At 50.5% G+C, this 19170-nt stretch overlaps 1 protein-coding gene across 8 annotated transcripts in view; it reads left to right on the top strand.

Annotated features, from left to right (window-relative positions):
- The window catches only part of LOC133348389 (SH2B adapter protein 1-like), a 94306-nt gene extending 78810 nt beyond the window's left edge, over window positions 1–15496 (top strand). For all 8 annotated transcript variants that reach the window (XM_061561168.1, XM_061561166.1, XM_061561165.1 and 5 more), the window contains 6 exons: window positions 3050–3141; window positions 5400–5491; window positions 6880–7089; window positions 9949–10133; window positions 10748–10913; window positions 12784–15496. In XM_061561168.1, the coding sequence (XP_061417152.1) occupies window positions 3050–3141; window positions 5400–5491; window positions 6880–7089; window positions 9949–10133; window positions 10748–10913; window positions 12784–13166 (1128 nt within the window). In that variant the 3' untranslated portion in view covers window positions 13167–15496. The remainder of the gene's footprint in view (window positions 1–3049; window positions 3142–5399; window positions 5492–6879; window positions 7090–9948; window positions 10134–10747; window positions 10914–12783) is intronic.
- The last annotated feature ends 3674 nt before the right edge of the window (window positions 15497–19170 follow it).

Genomic DNA, 19170 nt, shown 5'->3' with positions numbered 1-19170 from the left:
GGGACGGTGGTTTTTTTTTAGCGGGTAGGCGAGTTTGTGAAATAAACACAATGTGGTGGTGGCGGAGTCGGCCACGGAGCCTGCCATGCTGCTGTGCTGCCCGGGGCACCGTTATCTCTCGCTGCAGAACGCGGCATGAATGTTTACACAATTACAGGAGCGTTCGCTCGCTCGCTCGCCCGCTCTCCCGCTCTCTCGGACTGTACCGCCGTTACGACACAGCGCCTGCCTCAACCAGAACACGCACCCCAGTAACAATAATATCAATAATAATACTCAAGATGACACTTCTAGCGAGAGAAGCGCTAACCAATGCCGAGCGCCCTTGCTGGCAGATGTGCAGCTCAAGTTGGTGGAGGGTGCAGGCCCCCCCCCCCACCGTCCCCCCTAAATTCACGAAATCGTGAGTTTAAACCCTGGTCAGGGTCGGCTCGGCCCCCCAGCATTGTCATCATCATCAATCGTCGTCGTCCCTCTAGGGTTGATAAAATGAGTACCATCTGGAGTGCGCGGTAACACATGGTGCGCGCACAGTAAAGTCAACAATGCTTCTATTGCACAGAGACTGGTTTCCCATGTCCACATTGTTCAGAAACTTTGTTTGTCTGTGCGTCAGTCCATCCGGTCACAGAACTTGCTTGACTATTGTTTGCAGAGCAGAGATGTGTCAGGGTTTGTTCAGACAGGAAGGAACCAGGAACCTATGGTAATGATGATGAGCTCTCCATGACCTATGAACTTTGACTTGGGTGTAAAAAACAAAAAGCCACGATCACCGCGCTAATCCTAAATGGTTTTAGAAATGTATAAGCCCTATTCCCATACTTCTCATTTTTGTGTTGAGAGTCGGGAATAGTTCTGTAAATGCAAGTAAAATCGAGGTAACGTAAAATAAAATGGAGTCTTTGTGTCGGTGGGAGGGGGGGTGGTGGTCTGGGGAGGGCTTAAACGGTGAACATTGGGTGAACATTTCACAGGCATTTTCTGAACATAATAACGTGGAATTTCCACCACTTGGCCCGGGGCTGCCAAAGGAGGTGAACACCGCCCATCATTCGCTCTGTGCAGGCAGATGCTAAAAATATAACTTCATGCGCAATTAACAACTACTGCCAATCACTCCACTGCTGGTTGATGGTGTCCCCTCTGTGCCAGTCATCGGGATTAATTGTTTGACCATACTTCACCATGCTGGTCACTGCAGCTTGATGATTGCGGGGGGGGCTCTCAGTGGGTGGGGTGGGGGGGGGGCGGCAGTTCAAGACAAGTTCTGGTATCACTTGCCGCCCATGTTAACCACGGCCTGGAATCGAACCGAGGTGGCCCCGTTCGTAAGTTGCAGTTGCAGAAGCTGATGTTTGTTTGTTTCCCCCCACACGCAAGCCGTCTGTAAGATTCGAGGAGCCGGCGCCCCCCCCCCCCCATCGCACTCAAGGCAATAAACGCCACCGCCTGGAAATGCAGATTTATCGGCCGCTTTGCTTAGATTTTGTTTGCCGCTGTTTTCTTGGCAACGGCAAAACTTAGGGCAGCTTGGACACGTGTTTTTGGTCGCGGCGGAAGCCGCCGGCGTGCCCAGCTCCTTGTGTTGGCGGATCGTGCTGCGGGTCGCACGCTCGTGAAAAACAGCCACCAGCGGAGATATACACGAGGCGTACCGGTGGGAATTGCGGCACAGAAAGTAGGATGCCAGCAAGCCCGTAATATCTGCACGGAATTTTCGGTGCCCCCCCCTCCGGGCAACTCCGGTTTCCTCCCCCGTGAAGGAACTAAAATACCCAAATCACGAAATTGGCCAAATGTTCCAAGTCAGGTCCCTCGAGGGAGAGATCTTGAGACTCAACCGGGACTTGGAATGCGTAACCCTCATCTTTACACTTTTATTGTGAATGCGTTGTGGTCGTTTCGGTGCCTCAGTTTGGTTGACGGGCATCGAGCTTGAGAGCGTTTGTGGGGGAGTCAGGGGCGGTGGGAAGGGTGGGGGTTGCCAGGCCCAATCAGTGGTCATCGCGTGGCGTCGCTCATTCTGTTGTCACGTCCCGTGCCTCTTACATCAGCCGCCAGCGAGCCCACTGCCCAACGTGTTGGATTGGCACTCCACCCCAGCCTCCCCCCTCCCCTGTCACCCTCCCGAGATTCCATTTGAAGGCTTGCGGAGGTTGCGTGAAGCCGACTCAAGTAGTTTGTAGAACGAGTTTGGTTGTTGCAGCAGCAGCAGCAGCAGCGGAGAGGGCTGTGAAACCGTAGAGATAATGTCGCCTGTGGCGAAGCATCTTGAATATTTATTTACCGCTTTAAGAGGATACAATTACGCGGGTAAACGACGTCTCGCTTGTAGCGTTCTTGCGCAGTCGGCAGACTCGCTGCGTGCACTGTCGAGCATTCGTGTAGTCGTCTTGGTTTTTTTGTGTTCTCTCCCCCACTTGTCCAGAAATTTTATGGCAGCATTCCCCAGTTTGGGGTCTCGTCGTTGAGGTTTGCAATGGCAAAAAAACAAACAATGGCCATTAGTATATCAGTGCATGTCTTAGCAGCCTTCGCCCGAAGCCATTCGGACTATTTGTGAACTTGTATTTTTTTTGCACACGCAAGCAGTCGTGCAGATAAGACGGCCTCCCCTCCCGCTGCAGCGGTTGAGGACGCTGCCCCGTGCCTTGGCTTGCTCAGCCCAACGCCGATAGACAGTTCGTACAAACAATTGCTCGCTCGGGCACTCGTCCACTCACTTACTCACTATGCGTTCAGCAGCTAAATACCAATGTCGAGGTCTGCCATCCACGAGAGGGCTTCAGGAGTTGAGTGTTCGTGTAGTGTTATTCTTCCTCCTTGGTTTACTATATACTGTCCACAGCTTGGGTTGCATAGCCACAATCGTGCTGCTCGTGCATGAGATGCACTCGTCCACTCACCTACAGACACACACTCGCACACATTCCAAAACCAGAAATGCTGATGCTGCAAGTCACTGCTGTTGCACACAAATATTATTACTCTGAAAGGTCACAGCGGTTAACGGCTGATGCGTGTGTTTGTGTGTCGTTGATTGCAGACGAGGGATTCGATGGAATACATCCTGGAAACGGTTGATTTTCTGCAGATGCACTCATGGCTGGCCGACATTAAGGATTGCTTGCGGCTTGGGTGAGTGTGGAACACCGCTCCACTAATCGATCCTCACTCGGTCGCTCCCACCATCACCCGCTTCCTCCCTCCCATTGCTCCCTCCCCTCCCTCGCCAGTAATTGTCGACGCGAATGCAGGACATTCATCGCCGTTTATGTAATCAATCATCTCCCCCTATCCGCCTCCCCCCCCCGACAACAACAATTCATAGAATTGTCACGATTCACGGACTCGACTTACGTCCAAGAATTAAATGTTTTTTTGCCATTGTGGTGCGTCTAGAATCTATAGTGGCTACAAGGTTTCCAGGAATCGGTCGCGTTTCCATAAACCAATCACGTCTATGTAACGGAGGGGCTAATCTGTGGTTCTGTATATTTGTATTTTACCAGAGAACTCCCCCCCCCCCCCCCACGCATGACCACTTTATTTGCAATGAATGAGGTTTCATTTGAAACTTCGTCATTGAATGAGGTTGAAAGTTCCGAAAATATTTCACCTTTGACACCTGCCCAGGGCCCATAAAATCCAACACTCCCATAAACCGCCGTGGACGGATTTTCCGCTCCTGCAAACGCTCTCTCCTTGCCCTCTCCCCTTGCCCTTTAGAATGCCCTCTGAATGCCCCTCCCACCGCTCCCCAGAGCAGGAGAGCTTCACCGGGAGCCACCTTGAATCTTGGAGCCGTGAGGCGGAGGCCACGCGATCGGCTGCCTGGCCAATTAGAGCACACGTCGCCGCTGTCACTGGAGGTCATCGTCCTGCGCGATTAGTTGCAGGGTTACTGCCAAAATACGATCAACGAACCGGTTTTGAAAACTGCAAAGGGATAGGTGACTTAGCATGAAATCTCAGCGCATTTAATTTAATTTCAGTCTGCCAAACTTAATTCGTGAGCATTTCTTTTTACTTTCTCACCGATTTACCCTGCTGGATTTTTTATTGTTGCGTTTGACAAGTGTTGCCCAATCCAACCGCGACTATAGACTTTTATCCAATAATAAACAGCAACATTAGGAACAACAATCACAACATCATCATCATCATCATAACCACGAACAACAAAACAAAACATCAGGAACAACGACAACAACAACAACAGCCACGTTGCTACGCTGTGCCAACAAAAATTCGGCCACTTTTTTACATGGGGTCACTGGAACCGCACGTGGGATTTCAGCCCCGCCACGAAAAACCACGACTGCCGCTTTCTGGAGAGGCGCCAGTGGCTCCGGACCACGTGGCCCCATGGGCCCCGTCAGGCACACCACCCCCCCCACCAGCCCCCACCAGCCCCCCACCAGCCCCCCCCACCAGCCCCCCCACCAGCCCCCCCCCGCCGAGTTGAACGCCACCCGGCCTTCACTCGACAACCGCTGTCCCTCTCCGACTCCCACCCAAACACCCTATTCTACCCCTGCAGTGTCTCTTCCAAAATGTGTGAGCGGCGTCGCACAGCCCCACACCGTCGTTGTGACTCACTGCTTGAGGGCGTTTACGTTTGTAAATTGCTTGGAAAGGGCAGCTCGGATTTGGTGCAAAGTCTGGTTTTACGAGTCACCGTGCGAACATCCAGGGGGGGTGGCGGGGTAGAACAAACATCCTCCGAAGCAGCTGCTGCCTCGCAATTTAAAAACCCATTTTTTGGTGCTAACGCCGGGGGTAATGTTACACGCAGCTCACGGCGAAAATCACTAACGCCACTCGCAAACAAATTTTTTTACTAAATCACAACTGAGCAGCCCCGCATCTGGATTTACAGCACTTTGTCAATCCACTGCTGGATCAGGGAGGGTCTCATTGTGGCACGTCAATCAAAGAATTGCTACAACCGCACTTTGCTAAGCTAGTCAGCGCTCAGTGGTGGTGGTGGAACATTGTTGTTTGTTCGCAGTCGATAGGAATAGATCTCAGGTTGGTGGGTTCTTAGCGCAGCACACTAAGCACTGCGCTACCGCTTTTGCCCCGCATCCAGTTAACAGTATCGCATCACAACCCCTAGCATGTGCGTGTGCCATGTGTTCTTGCTGATGATTTTTATTAATTATTATTTCGTTGTGTAATTTTTTTGTTTTAATTATATTGAACAAACTCTGTTTCGCATTTCACCATTCGGACCGTCAAGATCATTTCATACGCTGATCGTGTTGTAAACAAATTACGAACGAAGGAATGAATGAAGGAGCAAGCAGCGGGGGGGGGGGGGGGTTTGCTATGACCCCCCTCGGGGTCGACGTGTCTCACCGTCCCCCTCCGCCGTGTCTCCCCCTGCTCAGGAACGAGGGCACGAGGCTGCAGGCGCTCGGGAGTTCGCCCTCCGACAACTCCATCCACAGAATTTCGTCCGACATGAGCGCATCGACGCAAGGTGCGCAACCGATGCGCAAACGGGTCGCACCACCGCCACCTGCCCCGGCGATTCGATTTGCCGTGATTGTTCGGGAAGGAGATTCTACCCGAGAATGTTACCGCGTCGATCGTTTTTGTTCCGTTTCACTCTCGCACCATTAGCCTCAACGTACTAGCGCACGGTATTACCACGGTGCGCGTGAGTTGTTAAATAATATACGATGCCCGGTGCGCGCGATTGAATGTTGGATCAAACTCAAGTCACTGTCTTGATTATTATCCACGATCGTTACATGGCTAGTACAAACATCGCGAACCCTTCAGTTTACGGGGCCTCAAATTGAGGAAACCAGGTCTCCCTTTGTACAACGAGCCAGGCAGCATAGCAAGCGGGTTTCCAACAGTTCACCTGAACGTCAGGAGCGTAAGGGTTACTAATTGGCTTTTCTAAGTTATTTGGGGGAAAACACAAACTACCGAAACCTTGACATCGGTTTTGATTTTTTATCAAAAAGTGATTAAATATTTCTCAACGTCAAGCCAAGTGCTAGGTTGCGGTGGCCGGCGACGCTCGCGCGTCCCTTCCAGCCGACTCCCCCGTGAGCCGCGTGCGAGCGCCACGGCGAGGAACTGCAGCGAGGCAACGCGACGTCGCAGAATCCGCGGCGCGAAAAAACACACGGGGGGGGGGGCACGCGGGCGATACCGAGGCCCTCGCCTCCCTCGCTTCCCGTTTGATCAACGAGCAACTTGTACCACGAGGGAGAAGGGCGGGCGGGCGGGCGGGGTGGGGGGGCAGCGGGCGGGACGAAACTCAGCTCAGCCGCTCAACTTGCGCTTTCAGGCTGCCGGAATGGGTTAAAATAGCATTTAAAATGGCACTTCTGAGAAAGGCTCTCGCTGTCCCTATCGATTCTAGGCAGCGGGCTTTTGTTTGCCATTCGGTCGCCGCTGGCCGAGTTTCAAAACCGGGGGTTTTTCCAGGTAAAACGGCCGGGGTTTTTGTAAACGCTTCTAAACTTCCACCCACAGAGCGCAGCTCTCGTCGGTTTTTTTCCCGGCACAAAGCGGGGTGAACCGTGCGCGGGTTTAATGCGCCACCATGTATAGTTAATACAGTTAAGGTCGAGCGAACGTCCCAACCCTTCTGTATTCTTTTAAAGCGTAGATGCGTATTTTTGTTGCGATGTGGATTTTTGTTTCATTGAACACATCGCTTCGATTTGGTCGAATTTCAAGAGTGGTATTTAAGACCGACCATTTAGCCGGGGGGGGGTCAGTGTTGCGAGCTTGGAGAATCCCTCGCTGAGGATACAAGGCCCACCTCGTTGCCGGCGATGTCTAACGCCCTCCCGTCGGAGGGACGGTCCCGTCACCGCGTAGTTCTCCGCCGTGTGCCTCGCTCAGGCCTGCAGCACTCGGGTGGCTCCGGGAGCCACAGGACGGCCCGCCCGCGCAGCCTCGACGGGGAAGGCGGCGGCGGCTCACGTTTTGGCCTCGTGGACGGCGTCCCGCCGGAGGTGCCACCCCGGGCGCCCGTGCACGGCCAGGGCCCCGAGCCCACGCACTTCCTACCCATGATCGCCTCCGGCGCGATGGACACGAGCATGGCGACAGGCGAGTGCACCGGCCCGCGCGACGCTCGCACGCTTGCTCACCCGCACGTCGCTCGCACACTTGTTTGCTCCCTCGGTCACTAGCTTGCGTAGTTGCAGTCACCCTCCAGTCACTCTAAAATGTGTGTTATTCGCTCTCTTGTGCGAATGCTTAATTCGTTCAATCACCCGCTCACTCAATGACTCTCAATCACTGTTGCTTCTTCCTTCCGTCACCCGCTCACTCATATGCTCGCTTACCCGTTCGCTCACTCAATCACTCACTCACTAATATTTGCTTTACTGTCGCCCATTAATTCGCTCATTTATTCATTGACTTTGTCACTCAGTCAGACACGGGATGCTCGCATACTAGCTTCAGCAGACATTCATCAATAACGCTCAGAATACAGATGCGTGCACATCGTTCAACTCATGAGCAACACAGGGGGCGGCTTTCAAGCCCAGGAGGATGATGGTTTGGTAAAAGTACAAACCCGAGCGGAATTCCAGCGAAATTAACTTGATGTTTTCCCGAACCGCTCATGTTTATTTTTGTGTTTGTACAAACCCTATTGTTTAGCGTTCTATTTATTTTGCGCATTGAACCCTTGGGCTGACAGACATTAAGTCAAAGAGTTCTGGCTAAGCAGCAAGTTCGTGGAAATGTTTAATGTTTTCGTTTTATATTTAAATAACTCCGTCATTCATGCAAATTACATCTCGCAATCGCCAAGAAACCACTGATGAGCCGCAAGGCAGCAGCCAGGCGGGTGAGCCGGCGCTGCCAATTGCCCAAGCTTTGCAGTCCTCTATTGGCAAAATGAATGACCGTTTACTCACGTTGCCATTAAAATTATTTGACAATAAATAAGCGGCAGAGGAACCGAGAAGAAACCGTAACGTCCGTGCTTCCAGCAACGTTCTCTCAGCGCTTGTGACCAAGGAGGGAAGAGAGCGATGGGCGGAAGAATGACGAAGAACGAACCCGAGATCACGAGCCTCTGCGTTGCGACTCCCCCCCCACCCCTCGGTCCCGCGTGACAATCGTGCGTGCCGCCTGCGCGGCTTGACGTGGGAGAATTCTCCGAGCGCCACTGCTAGTGGAATTTCCCCTGATCGTCGCTCGAACCGCCGTCGAGACAGAGGGGTGGAAAAAACCCCAAGAGCGGCTTTCAGAACTGAACGATTCAAAACAAAACTCTGTGACATGCCTTTTTTTACGGGCCATTAACTCTGTTTTATCTCAGGGGTCACTTTAAAAGCTGTCACCTCTCTTCGCTCGATAACGTACTGATTAAAAGTGACGATGATAGAGCGATAATATGGTTATTCATGAACCATCTCTGAATCTCAGTACCTATCTTGTGCGCAGGAGAGGGACTTGGGGTGACAAAGAGAAAACTGTCTAACCTACCTGCTGTACTGGCTCTTATAGGCAGATCGCAATTCCTTTTTTCGGAGGTCGCCATATGCTGCCCTGGTCACAACATCCACAATATTTATGCTGGAACACAAAACGTTCGGCTCCATGTGCCGGTATCTCGCAGGCCGATGATGACAACGATCCCACTGTGGATAAAACATTAATTGAAGTAATACATTCTATAGCTGGTGTACGATTGCTTATGGCGTTGGCACGCAGCCCCGGAAAATATTTTTTTTAACAGCAGAAACGTGCAGATGATCAAAACCCAAAGCACACATTACAAACGCCCACGCCAGGCCCTGCGGCGGCGATGTGCCGCAATCGCTTCTGGATTCAAAATGCGAAGGTGATAAGGAACGGACGTACGTGTCGGATTCTTATCGCGTTTCCCGGCGAACGCCCGTGGTGTTGCGTCACGCACGGGAGTGTCGCAAACGAGGCGACGCTACCTTAGGGCACCCACCCGGCCTGTCAAACACGACGGCAAAGATCTGACCTTAAATTTTAATCCTTGCCAGACAGACCCACGCGACAAACGCACACGTGTCGCACGGTGGTGGGGGGGGGGGGAGGTTTTCGCCGCGGCTACGAAAGCGCTGCAAAGAGTTACGCGAGCGATCATCTCGCAGATGGGCGGGGGGTTTGAAGAAAATCCACAACACTGTAGGTTTTGTGCCATTGTGGGATGGGTGACAGAAGGGTGGCCGAAGAAAAAGCGACGGTTGGTAAGGGGAGGAGACTCGCGGAGAGGCCTTTTTTTCAGGCTTACGAGAGTGGCAAAGGGCCCCGCAACCGGGTGTGAAGGTTACTCAGCGCGATGACTAATCAGCCAATGTCTGGCAACCCACAAAACGCCTGCATGCATTGCATTGGGGCCGGCTTTTAAATGGAAAAATTAAATTGTAATAAAAACACACTGCCCACATTACACGAGTTCAGACAGTCTGCACCCGTTCGTTCGTTTTACTTGGAAACGTGAAAATCTAGAAGCTCGTGAAGCCACCGACCCGGGTCCCAGAGACTCCCCCCACGGCACGTCGTGACGCAACGTAGATGGCAGGAGGGAGCAGCGTACGCAGAAACTGGCACGGGGTTGCGTTAGGCGACACAGTGTCACTTTTCCCCGTGCTAATCACCCACACGGGTGCCACAGGCCCCCCTACCCCCCCCCGCACGTGGGTCTCACCGCCGTTGGCATGGCTTGGTAGGCGCAAACGCGCCCCCCCCCCCCCTTCGTCCAATGTTGCATCTCTTCATAGTCCGTCACCTGGGCCCCTCTGGCCTGTGGACCCCAGCGTAATTGCACCGCCTGTGCACTCGATAGCGGTCATCGGGCCTCCCCCCCCGCCCCCATCTCTTGCAATGGGCGTAATCTCTCTCGCACCGTCCGCTCACAGAGATGCCCGTTGCGTTGTCTACCCCCCACCCTCTCTCCCCCCCGTGTCACCGCAGGCGCCCAGGACTGCAACGGGCCACTGTCGGAGTGCCCGTGGTTCCACGGCACGCTGTCGCGCCTCAAGGCGGTACAGCTGGTGCTCACCGGCGGGGAGGAGCGGCACGGCCTCTTCCTGGTGCGGGAGAGCGAGACGCGGCGCGGGGAGTATGTGCTCACCTTCAACTACCAGGGCCGTGCCAAGGTTGGTGAGGGTTTGTTATTTTTAATATGAGATGGTGACAATAATAAGCCATCACCGACGAGGTTTGCTCAAGCTCGGCGTGGTAGGGAGGCAGGGGGTGGGAGGCAGGGGGTGGGAGGCAGGGGGCGGGGGGCAGGGGGTGGGGGGCAGGGGTGGCAAACAGCAAGTTCAACTCCTGCGGTCAGCACGGTCCGTTGAATGGTTTCTTGTTCGCCGATACCAGGAATCGCTAATGTAGCAGGGATGTGATTGTTGACAACACAGTGCTCGAATTTCAAGCGACTCCCAATCACAGCGAGAACACTGCTAGCAGGTTTGAAAACGCACACTCGACAGTGAAGAACGCTTGAACCGAAATACCTTCCTCGATCTCTTTCCACCTACGTGCAAAATTAAATTGCAGGCTGCAGACGCTTACCAATTTAGCTCGGCGATGCCACTTGCTCGAATTTTTTTTTTTCCCCGCGTGCCCTTCAAAGCTTCAACGGGTCCCAGCACCAGAGCACGCTCGCTCGTTCCATGGCGCTCACTTGAACCGTCTGCTCCTTCTGTCCCGTTCCCCCTTGCGTCTCCGCCACCACCCCCCCCCCCCCCCACTCTCACAACCACCCCAGCACCTGCGGCTGTCCGTGAGCGACAACGGCTGCTGCCGCGTGCAGCACCTCTGCTTCCCCAGCGTGGCGGCCATGCTGGAGCGCTTCCAGACCGAGCCCATTCCGCTGGAGTCCGGCGGCATCGGGGACAGCGTCACGCTGTCGCGCTACGTGGCACGCGTGCAAGGTGAGGGCCCCCCCCCCCCCCCACTGCCGCTCGCTGCCACCGTCGCTTGCCGCGTCGGCTCCCAAGGTCTAACATTTACGCAAATTCCCCAGGAAAACCCGGCTATGGAGGTGAAGCACGCTGGGCGACAAGGCTGACGGGGATCTAGAATGCCGGTGACGGACACAGTGGCATTGTGTAGTTTTCTACCAACAGAATGCCACTGTCGCATTCGTCCTGGCAACCCGAATTCTACTTTTGATTTTCAGACCGATGCCCAGCGCTGGCAAAATGGAAAAAGTAAAAAAAAATAATCCCTGCGTGGTTGCATAATGGGTGGTTGTTTTGCCAACTCATGACTTGTGTACCAGTTCTGGGTCATTGCTGGGTTACAGGATCAAAGGACTGTATAGCCAGACTAGAGCCAGGCAATGGGCTGTGGTGTGCGTGGGCGAAAACATGGCTGGGTTTACCTCGCCTGGTTTCTCCGGGGTTCGAAGCTCGAAAACGTGAAGGTATCAATCTGGGGGATATGGGCGCCTTTTCAGGATCCAGCAAGCATGGCGAGCAGTCATTTCTTAACTGCCATCATGTCAAGAGCGCCACGATTCGGTACTAATTTAAGAAGTTGTTTCCGCCAGTGGCATTTGCGATTTTATATATTTAAGCCAGAGGGGCAATCCATGTGCGGGGACCAGAAGCTCGTGTCCAAGTCACTTCTGAAGGATGGAAGGGGGGTGGGGGAGGGGGGGCGGGGCAAATATTAGTAAGAGTCAGGACGTGGACACTCGTAGAATCCCTCATCAGTTCCCAGGGCGAGGGGATCGGGCACAAGGCCTTCCACTCATTATGATGGGACCTGACAAAAATTCCAAAACAAATTAAAAGGAAGCATGTGCAACCAGAAAATAAATAAAACGTTCAATGTATTTGAGTTTGAGATGACGGCACAAAGTGAGCCCTGCTCAAGCGGGAGAGATGGATGCGAGGTGTTTGTACCCCGGAGGAGGCATAATCTGTGGCCGGCAGCCACGATTTGCTCGCATTAATTCCGCGGTGAGACGACACTCGGGTTAACAATAACAACAGCAGCAGCAGCAAAACAAACCCCACCAGAGCTGCGACAACTGGGGTCCGAGTGCGACGCACCACCGAACCGGGCGCCACCCCCCTCTCACGCAAGTCCCGTTTGCACTAACCCCCTTCTTTCCCTCTGCCTGTCTCTGGCACTAACACCCGGGTTCGCACGAGAGACGCTCGCTCGCGTGTCCCCAACGCGCGGGGGGGGGTGGCGAGAGAGCAACGCGAGGCCGTGCTGAGGCCACTCGTTGTGTGCTGTGCCCCTCTTCAGGCGTCGCCAAAGCAGGCACTAAAGCCTCACCCGTGTCCGATGCCAACCACCGCTTGCCAATCCACTCACAAGCTCATGCCAGCCTCCCCTTAGGAGCTAATGATTATTTGTAAGTCCGCACGTGCATGCGCCCGCCTGTCTTCCTCCCAAACCACCCCTCCCCCCCCCCCCCCCGAAAAAGGCTTCTTCTCCGGCTGCTCACTTTCCTTTTGTTGTTGCTTTGCTTGCAGCCTTTCTCTTTGTGATGCTTCCATTTCTGTGATCGAGTCGCTGTAATGGACGCTGCGGTCAGCTGAAGGGGCATGGTTTTGCATTGATATGAATGCGCGCTGCTGGCGCTGCTGCAGGAGAAATATCGACAGAATGTTCCGATTCCCCCTCCCCGCCACATTGTGTACATGGAAACATATGAAATTAGTCCCTTTACCCCCACACCCTGTGACCCCGCCTTTGTCCGTTGAACGTCGGCGATGATGCTGGCCTTGTAATCCTGCCCGCGAATCCGTTCCCTCCTCCTCCCCACCCCCCCCCCCCCGACAGAGGCGATCAGCGTTCGTAGCCAGACCCCGATGCAGACGCCCATGCGCGCGCCCCGCACCCAACGGTGGAATTCGGAGGGCGACCTGCGCCGGCCACAACTGCACACCCGGCCGTCGGCCGCCACCACCGCTGCTGCTGCTGTCGCCGCCACCGCCTCCGCCGCCGCCATGGGGGCGTTCCCCCAGCAACGGAGCGTGTCTCAGACGACGGTGTTCATGTCGGAGCGGAGGAAGGAGGGTGGCGTCACCTTCCTGCGCACGTTCGACCCCGCCAGGTTCCGCGAGCTCTTCCAGCGGCGCCACAGCTCGCGGGCGCAGCGCGAGCCGGAGCCGCACTCGCCGGGACGGCCACGCGCCACGGACAATCAATACTACGTGGTGTGACGCACGCCACAGGCGGCCAACGTGCGATGTGACGTGCACCGCCGACAGAAAACGTCATGGAACGCCGCTGGTTACCGGCCCTGCGCCTCCCCACGACAATTGCTGCACCGTGTGATGTGCGCCACCGACAAAAAGTACTGTGTGGTGTGACGCTGTTGGTGACGAGTGCCAAAGGCGACCAGTCCTATGTGGTGCAAGGCTCCTGGTAACCAGTGCTAACGTCATGTGATGTGTGCCCCAGGCGACCAGTATTATACGTGGTGCGATGCGTTCCACTGACAAGTACTGCGGTGTGATGCCACTGGGTAACCAGTGCTGTGTGGTGACAGATGCCAAGCGAAGCTTTTTAAAAGAACGTGCTATTTTTGGAACCCCCGACTCTCATTGGCTTATTTACTTTCACGAAGCATTCACTCAAGACAAAGCGAACACTGGCCTGGAGTTGGGCTCAGTGCTATTAATAAACAAAATAAAAAAATCTGGATTTTTTTTTTACATGATTTTTGTACTGATTTCTCGGAAACGATCTCACCAAACCACCGTGGAAATTGCTCTCTTGGAATCACTCCCGGTGAAAGTGAGATTTGTTTGCACATACGTTCTCAGTGTGCCGGAGGGTCAAAAAGTGCTGGAGGTTTTGGAGGATCGCAGGTAACGTATGACACAGACGTGCAAGCGTTCACGCGCCGCAGCGTCTTCTCTGCATTGGCCCGTCTATTTTGCCCAGTTTTTTTTGCCTTCGTGCAACCAAGACACTCCCAAGTAAAAAAAAAAATGCAAACGTAGCAGCAGCAGTTGTGCTTGTGGCCAGTTGCTGTAGGCAACTGCACTTACAACCGAAGGGGGTGGCAGTTTAGTCAGATGGGGTTAAAAATACCATAACCACTTATAAGCCAAGAGTGAGAGAAATGCTGATATTTTCTATAAAGGGCCTCAAGGTTGTTATGTCCCCTTAAACACAGCATGATTAAAAAAGAGATACAAATTAGACGCTTCCCCTACAATGTGTGCCATTAATTGCCAGATCATGGATACACAGTCCTGATGAGTTTCCACTTTTAACTGTGTCAAGCGTTCAGTCCCAGAAATGTATGTTCCACAGATTTGTGAGATAAAAAAAACCTTTGCACATTTATAACCTCTTAACTTACCCTGAATGTGAAAGCGCTCACCAGCTTGCAGAGCAGCCAGGCAGAACAGACTTGGGCCAAATCGCAGGAAGTCCTGAGCTTTGCTTGCTTAAGTGCTTTTCAAGCCCATCCTTTGTTGTCTGAAAACAAAAGGAAAATCAGAGGATCGTAAATAATTTCGTAATTTTAAAAATAAACTATTGACGTCATAGGCAAAGTCGCAATTACTGGTTACCTCAAAGTTCTCGGGAATATTTCAAAGTTTGTAGGGAAGAGAAAAAAAACTGACATTTTTTTAAGTATTACCGATTAAAACCTTGACAACACCACACGGAATTTTGTGCAAGGTGACAAATTCCAACGCAGAAGACTTTTAACGTGGCTCCACTAAATGTTATTCGCCACCTAACCGTATAATTAATGCAATCGAATCACCGGTGAATTTTAATTTTTGTTTTCCTTTAAAAAGAAGGGTAACCCATACAATGCTGTATTTATAGGAAATACTGAATGTATGAACATTTTGCCTCAATGTTTAAAGCTGCTCCTGTTAAACAGTATTAAGGTCACGAAAGTACTGTAACCTGTGTTCATTAAACGTAAAGTCAGAACGTGTGTGTGTGAAACAGAGCAGAGTAGATGGGGTGTTAGCTGCTTTCAATTTATTTTCCTTCGCCTTTAAAGTTTTACGTGGGACTCACCCGAACCACGTGTCTTGCTCGAAGTCCTTCATGGGCAGGGGGGAGGGCAAAAAAAAAAACACAACCGCTATACAATCACAATGTCCATAAAGGTATTATGTACGATTAAATAATTACACACGGCAGTTTAGGACTGCGTTATTGAGTGCTGTGGTTATACGAAACGTAAAGGCGCTTTTGCCAAAATGCTGCAATGCTCGACTGATCTGCAAGAGTAGATAACAGAGGCCTTAAAAAACACAACCGACAAAAGTTTTTCAACTTCAAAGATGCAATCTCAGAATCTCATCGTCAAAAAAATCATCAGCGCCTGGCGGACACGGACGTTTAGGAGAATCAAGCTCGTGTGTGCGCGTGCCGTTATATTCTCATGAAAACCGCCATCTCGAATAATTTCAAAATGCATCCCTTTATGGACACCCTGCATGTTTAAACAATTCCAGCGGCTGTGAAAATGTTGGCAATTTTTTTTTGCTAAAGGTTGAATTGGATAAAAAGGTTAAGAAAAACCTACTCCCGTTATGAAGCTACTTTCAGATTTATTGTTGGGCCTGGATATTTGCCAAGTTGGAATATCGGTTTCATGATCACATGCTACGATGTCAACAGCGAGCACGTTTCTTCTCGTTTGCTATGTCCTGAGTAACTGTTTAATTTTGTTCTAGATAATATATAAGAAAAAAAATCAGCATTATTCACTTGTGCTGTTGTAGATCAAATCAATGAGAGGCTCATTTCATTTGGAGGTGTGCAACCACGTCCTATTTAATAAAGTAAATTGTGTACCATCGTCATTTTACAAAGCACTGCCATTAAAATATATTTTAACAAATATCTTGTAAACAGAGAGACAAAAGAAAACATTTAAAAAGAAAAAAATATACGAACTCAATAAAAAAAATGCTTTGTATAGTCTTAAGTTTATAGATTACGTATTGTTTTGCAGCGGCATTGCTCAGCACTGATGCAGTGGAGACGTATTTAAGTATTGTCGCTGTCCAACGTGTCTTTTCGTTATTTTGATTGTAGTCACTGTAAGCATTAAGGTCTTACAAATCAATGTAGCGCTTCAAACAGCGCCCGCGCCCCCCCCCCGCCGCCGCAGAGGTGAATTATGCCATTTCATCGCTAACGCAGAGAACTGTTTTTTTTATTATCCCCCCCCCCCCACTGCCGCGTTAAGTCACGCTTGTGAATGCTTCAGGTGTTTTCAACTCATTCCGTGCGGAATCCTGCACAAGGTAAATCTTAGGACGCTTTCCAGCTATTTATATTTCTTAACTTCAGTCACTTTACGCTGCGATTTAACGATTGGAAATGTCAGGGTTGGACCACGACAACGGCCAAACGCTGGGGGGCCCTCAACACAAACCTGCAATAAGCACTCTGGGTAATTTTAAAGTCAAATTACTTTTTTTCGACATTTGAACGAGTTCCGCTGAAGTTGAATGCTTTAAGTACAAAGCGTGAGCGCATAAGGACCTTGAAGGCGGGGGGGGGCCGGTTGGGTAAGCGTGTTTATCTTTCACTTGGAATTCACTTAAATCCTTTAAAACAGTAAAAAAAAAACCCATGTACATTTATTTATATTCCAAGTGTTGTTGTTGGTTTCGTTCGGCTCGGTGCGCAGATTTTCATTGACCCCCCCCCCACCCCCCCGGGGTTGCGAGCCCAATGCATCCAGAGGAAACGAGGGCGAGAGAAGGGATGCACGGCAGCGCAACCTCCCCCGTGGGCGACCCGACATTTTCAATCGTTTTCACGATCGGCAGCGGTTCTGTGGATGGCACGGACGTACGAGTGACGCCGAAAACTTTTCTGTCCCTTCAAATCAAAGCAGCATTAAGCGTGTACTGTTGGCAAAGCAGTTTCATGAACGCACGGGGCACACACAAAAGGGAGGAGTCCCGTCAATAATGATAAAAGCATGTACTTTCGGAACTTGTGGATTATGGGCAAAATTTTTACGAACTTTGAAACCAAAACGTTATTAAGAAAAAAAGGTTTGCACACGCAGCAACCAACACTACATAAATACGGTACATGTGAACATTGCGCGCACGTTGAAGGCATTGTTACCAATCCCAACGTGTATACATATTGTCAATTGCCCAAGCATTCTTACACGGGTCAAAAAGTTTTGAGAACGTAAAAGTTAATGTAGCACCGTGAACTTTAACCAAAATTGTACAAGCGTCTCGCTGTGGTATTAACGTACAAGGGACAAGGCATTTCCCACGTGGAAACATCAAAGTTTTCAAAACTTTTTGACTATGGAAGACAGTTGACACACAAAATTATGCCCACTTTCATTTTATTATTAGTATGTATCAGCCTATATTTTTATAAACAATGTTTATGATTTACAGAAAGTGTTACCTCCTTTGTGCTAACTTTTAAGATTATTTATTCCATTTAAATGGGATTAAGAAAAGTATATTTTATTTTAAATTTTTTACCGCTATGCTGAAGGTAAATAAAACAAAAAAATTGTTTTAGTGTGTACTTGGTCTCTGTAAAGAAACAATGTGTAACAAGTATTTGCATATGTGTGCATCTCAAAAAAAATGCCGACTTCGCCAAGTCATGGATGAAAAACTATCGGCAAAACAAAAAAATTATCCCAGAAATTTCACTCGTCACAATTGCTGCATCCAAAAACCGTGCTTTTTAATTTAGTGATATATTATCGACCAATGAACGCACATTTGAAACCGTTCAGACCATTCATTGCTTGGTTGATTTTCAGCTTCATATCACATTCGCCACTCACTGTGCAAGTGCTCTGTAAATGCAGCGTACGCCATCTGGGTTGTGTGCTGGGCGATTGGTCTCTCGTCAACTAATTGCAATTCTGCGTCTTCACGCGCATGTTTCATTCTTTGGTTCTTTCGGTAAAGTCACGTATAAAGGAAAAATAATAAATTAAATAATAGCATGCTATTATTTAATTTTTTTTTCGTGGATTGAGCGCGAGGAGGAAGAGAGACGGCAAATATTGAGACCAGAAGGGGGCGAGAAAGCACACAGAAAGATACAAGCGTGGCAAAATATGGTGGGGCGAGACCACGAAGGGATTTGTAGACCAGGGTGAGCAATTTGAAAAGGCAACGGTATCAGTTACAAGTGTAACCGATAGACAACACCCATGCATGGGATCGGGATTCGCACCAATGTAAATGTCGACTGGCATCAAGGCCCAGGATGCACGGTTCCAATACTCAAACAAGTCATCTCTGCCTGTTTGTGAGAAAACGAATCTGTTAAGTGGCACAACAGGCCACATCTGGATATAAATTGCTCGGTGGCTGGTTTAGTGAGGTTCACAATGCCAGAACTTCCGGTGTACAGTAATCCCTCGCCACTTCGCGGTTCAAGTTTCGTGGCCTCAGTGCATCGCGGATTTTTCGAACTGATTTAAAGGCCTCATTATACCTGTGCATTAACACCATCATCATCATTCATCATCACATTAATCGAACTGCACAGGTCTGTCATCGTCGTCATTGTCATTACTGGAGTCAAGTCTCAAGATACTACTGTCATTGGTGAGTGTAGAACACCATAATACGTATCGTATGAGAGTGTATAATATTAAGGTTTTATAATTAAATAGATTTAAGTAAAATATAAATATACATATTTTAAACATTCTGGTACCCACACACACAGACGGAAATTCCTAGGGGGCCAATCCTACATCGTGGATTTTCACCTATCGCGAGGGGTTCCGGTCCCCATTAACCGCGATAAACGAGGGATCACTGTATTTTGAATCTGCCCACCCTTTAGGTTTCACCAATGCACATAGCACGATTCTTTTGTTTTGCACGAGATGCAGGACAAACACAACGCTCAAGCAACACATGAACTCGTTTCGTTTTAAAATATTCATCACCATGCAATCATATTTTAACCGTGGCTTTCAAGGTGACCCAACTGACAATCCAATGGGTGACCTTGTGGACCTCGATAGGTCCAGAAAACTCCGTTTTTCCCATCTTCCATCCTGGCTTTTTCTGTGGGGGAAAAAAAATCCAACAGGTGCCATTTATAATGAAGTGCTTTTATACACCGTGGTGTCATTCCAGCAGAAATGCATCTCACAACACTACACTATCTACAATACACAGGGAGATGTTTTCAGCCAATTTTTTTATCCACCTGGGAGAA

Source organism: Lethenteron reissneri, chromosome 27, assembly GCF_015708825.2.
Source record: "Lethenteron reissneri isolate LAM-NWPU_2019-01 chromosome 27, ASM1570882v1, whole genome shotgun sequence".
Taxonomy (NCBI): domain Eukaryota; kingdom Metazoa; phylum Chordata; class Hyperoartia; order Petromyzontiformes; family Petromyzontidae; genus Lethenteron; species Lethenteron reissneri.
This window is presented reverse-complemented; position numbering and strand designations above follow the sequence as displayed.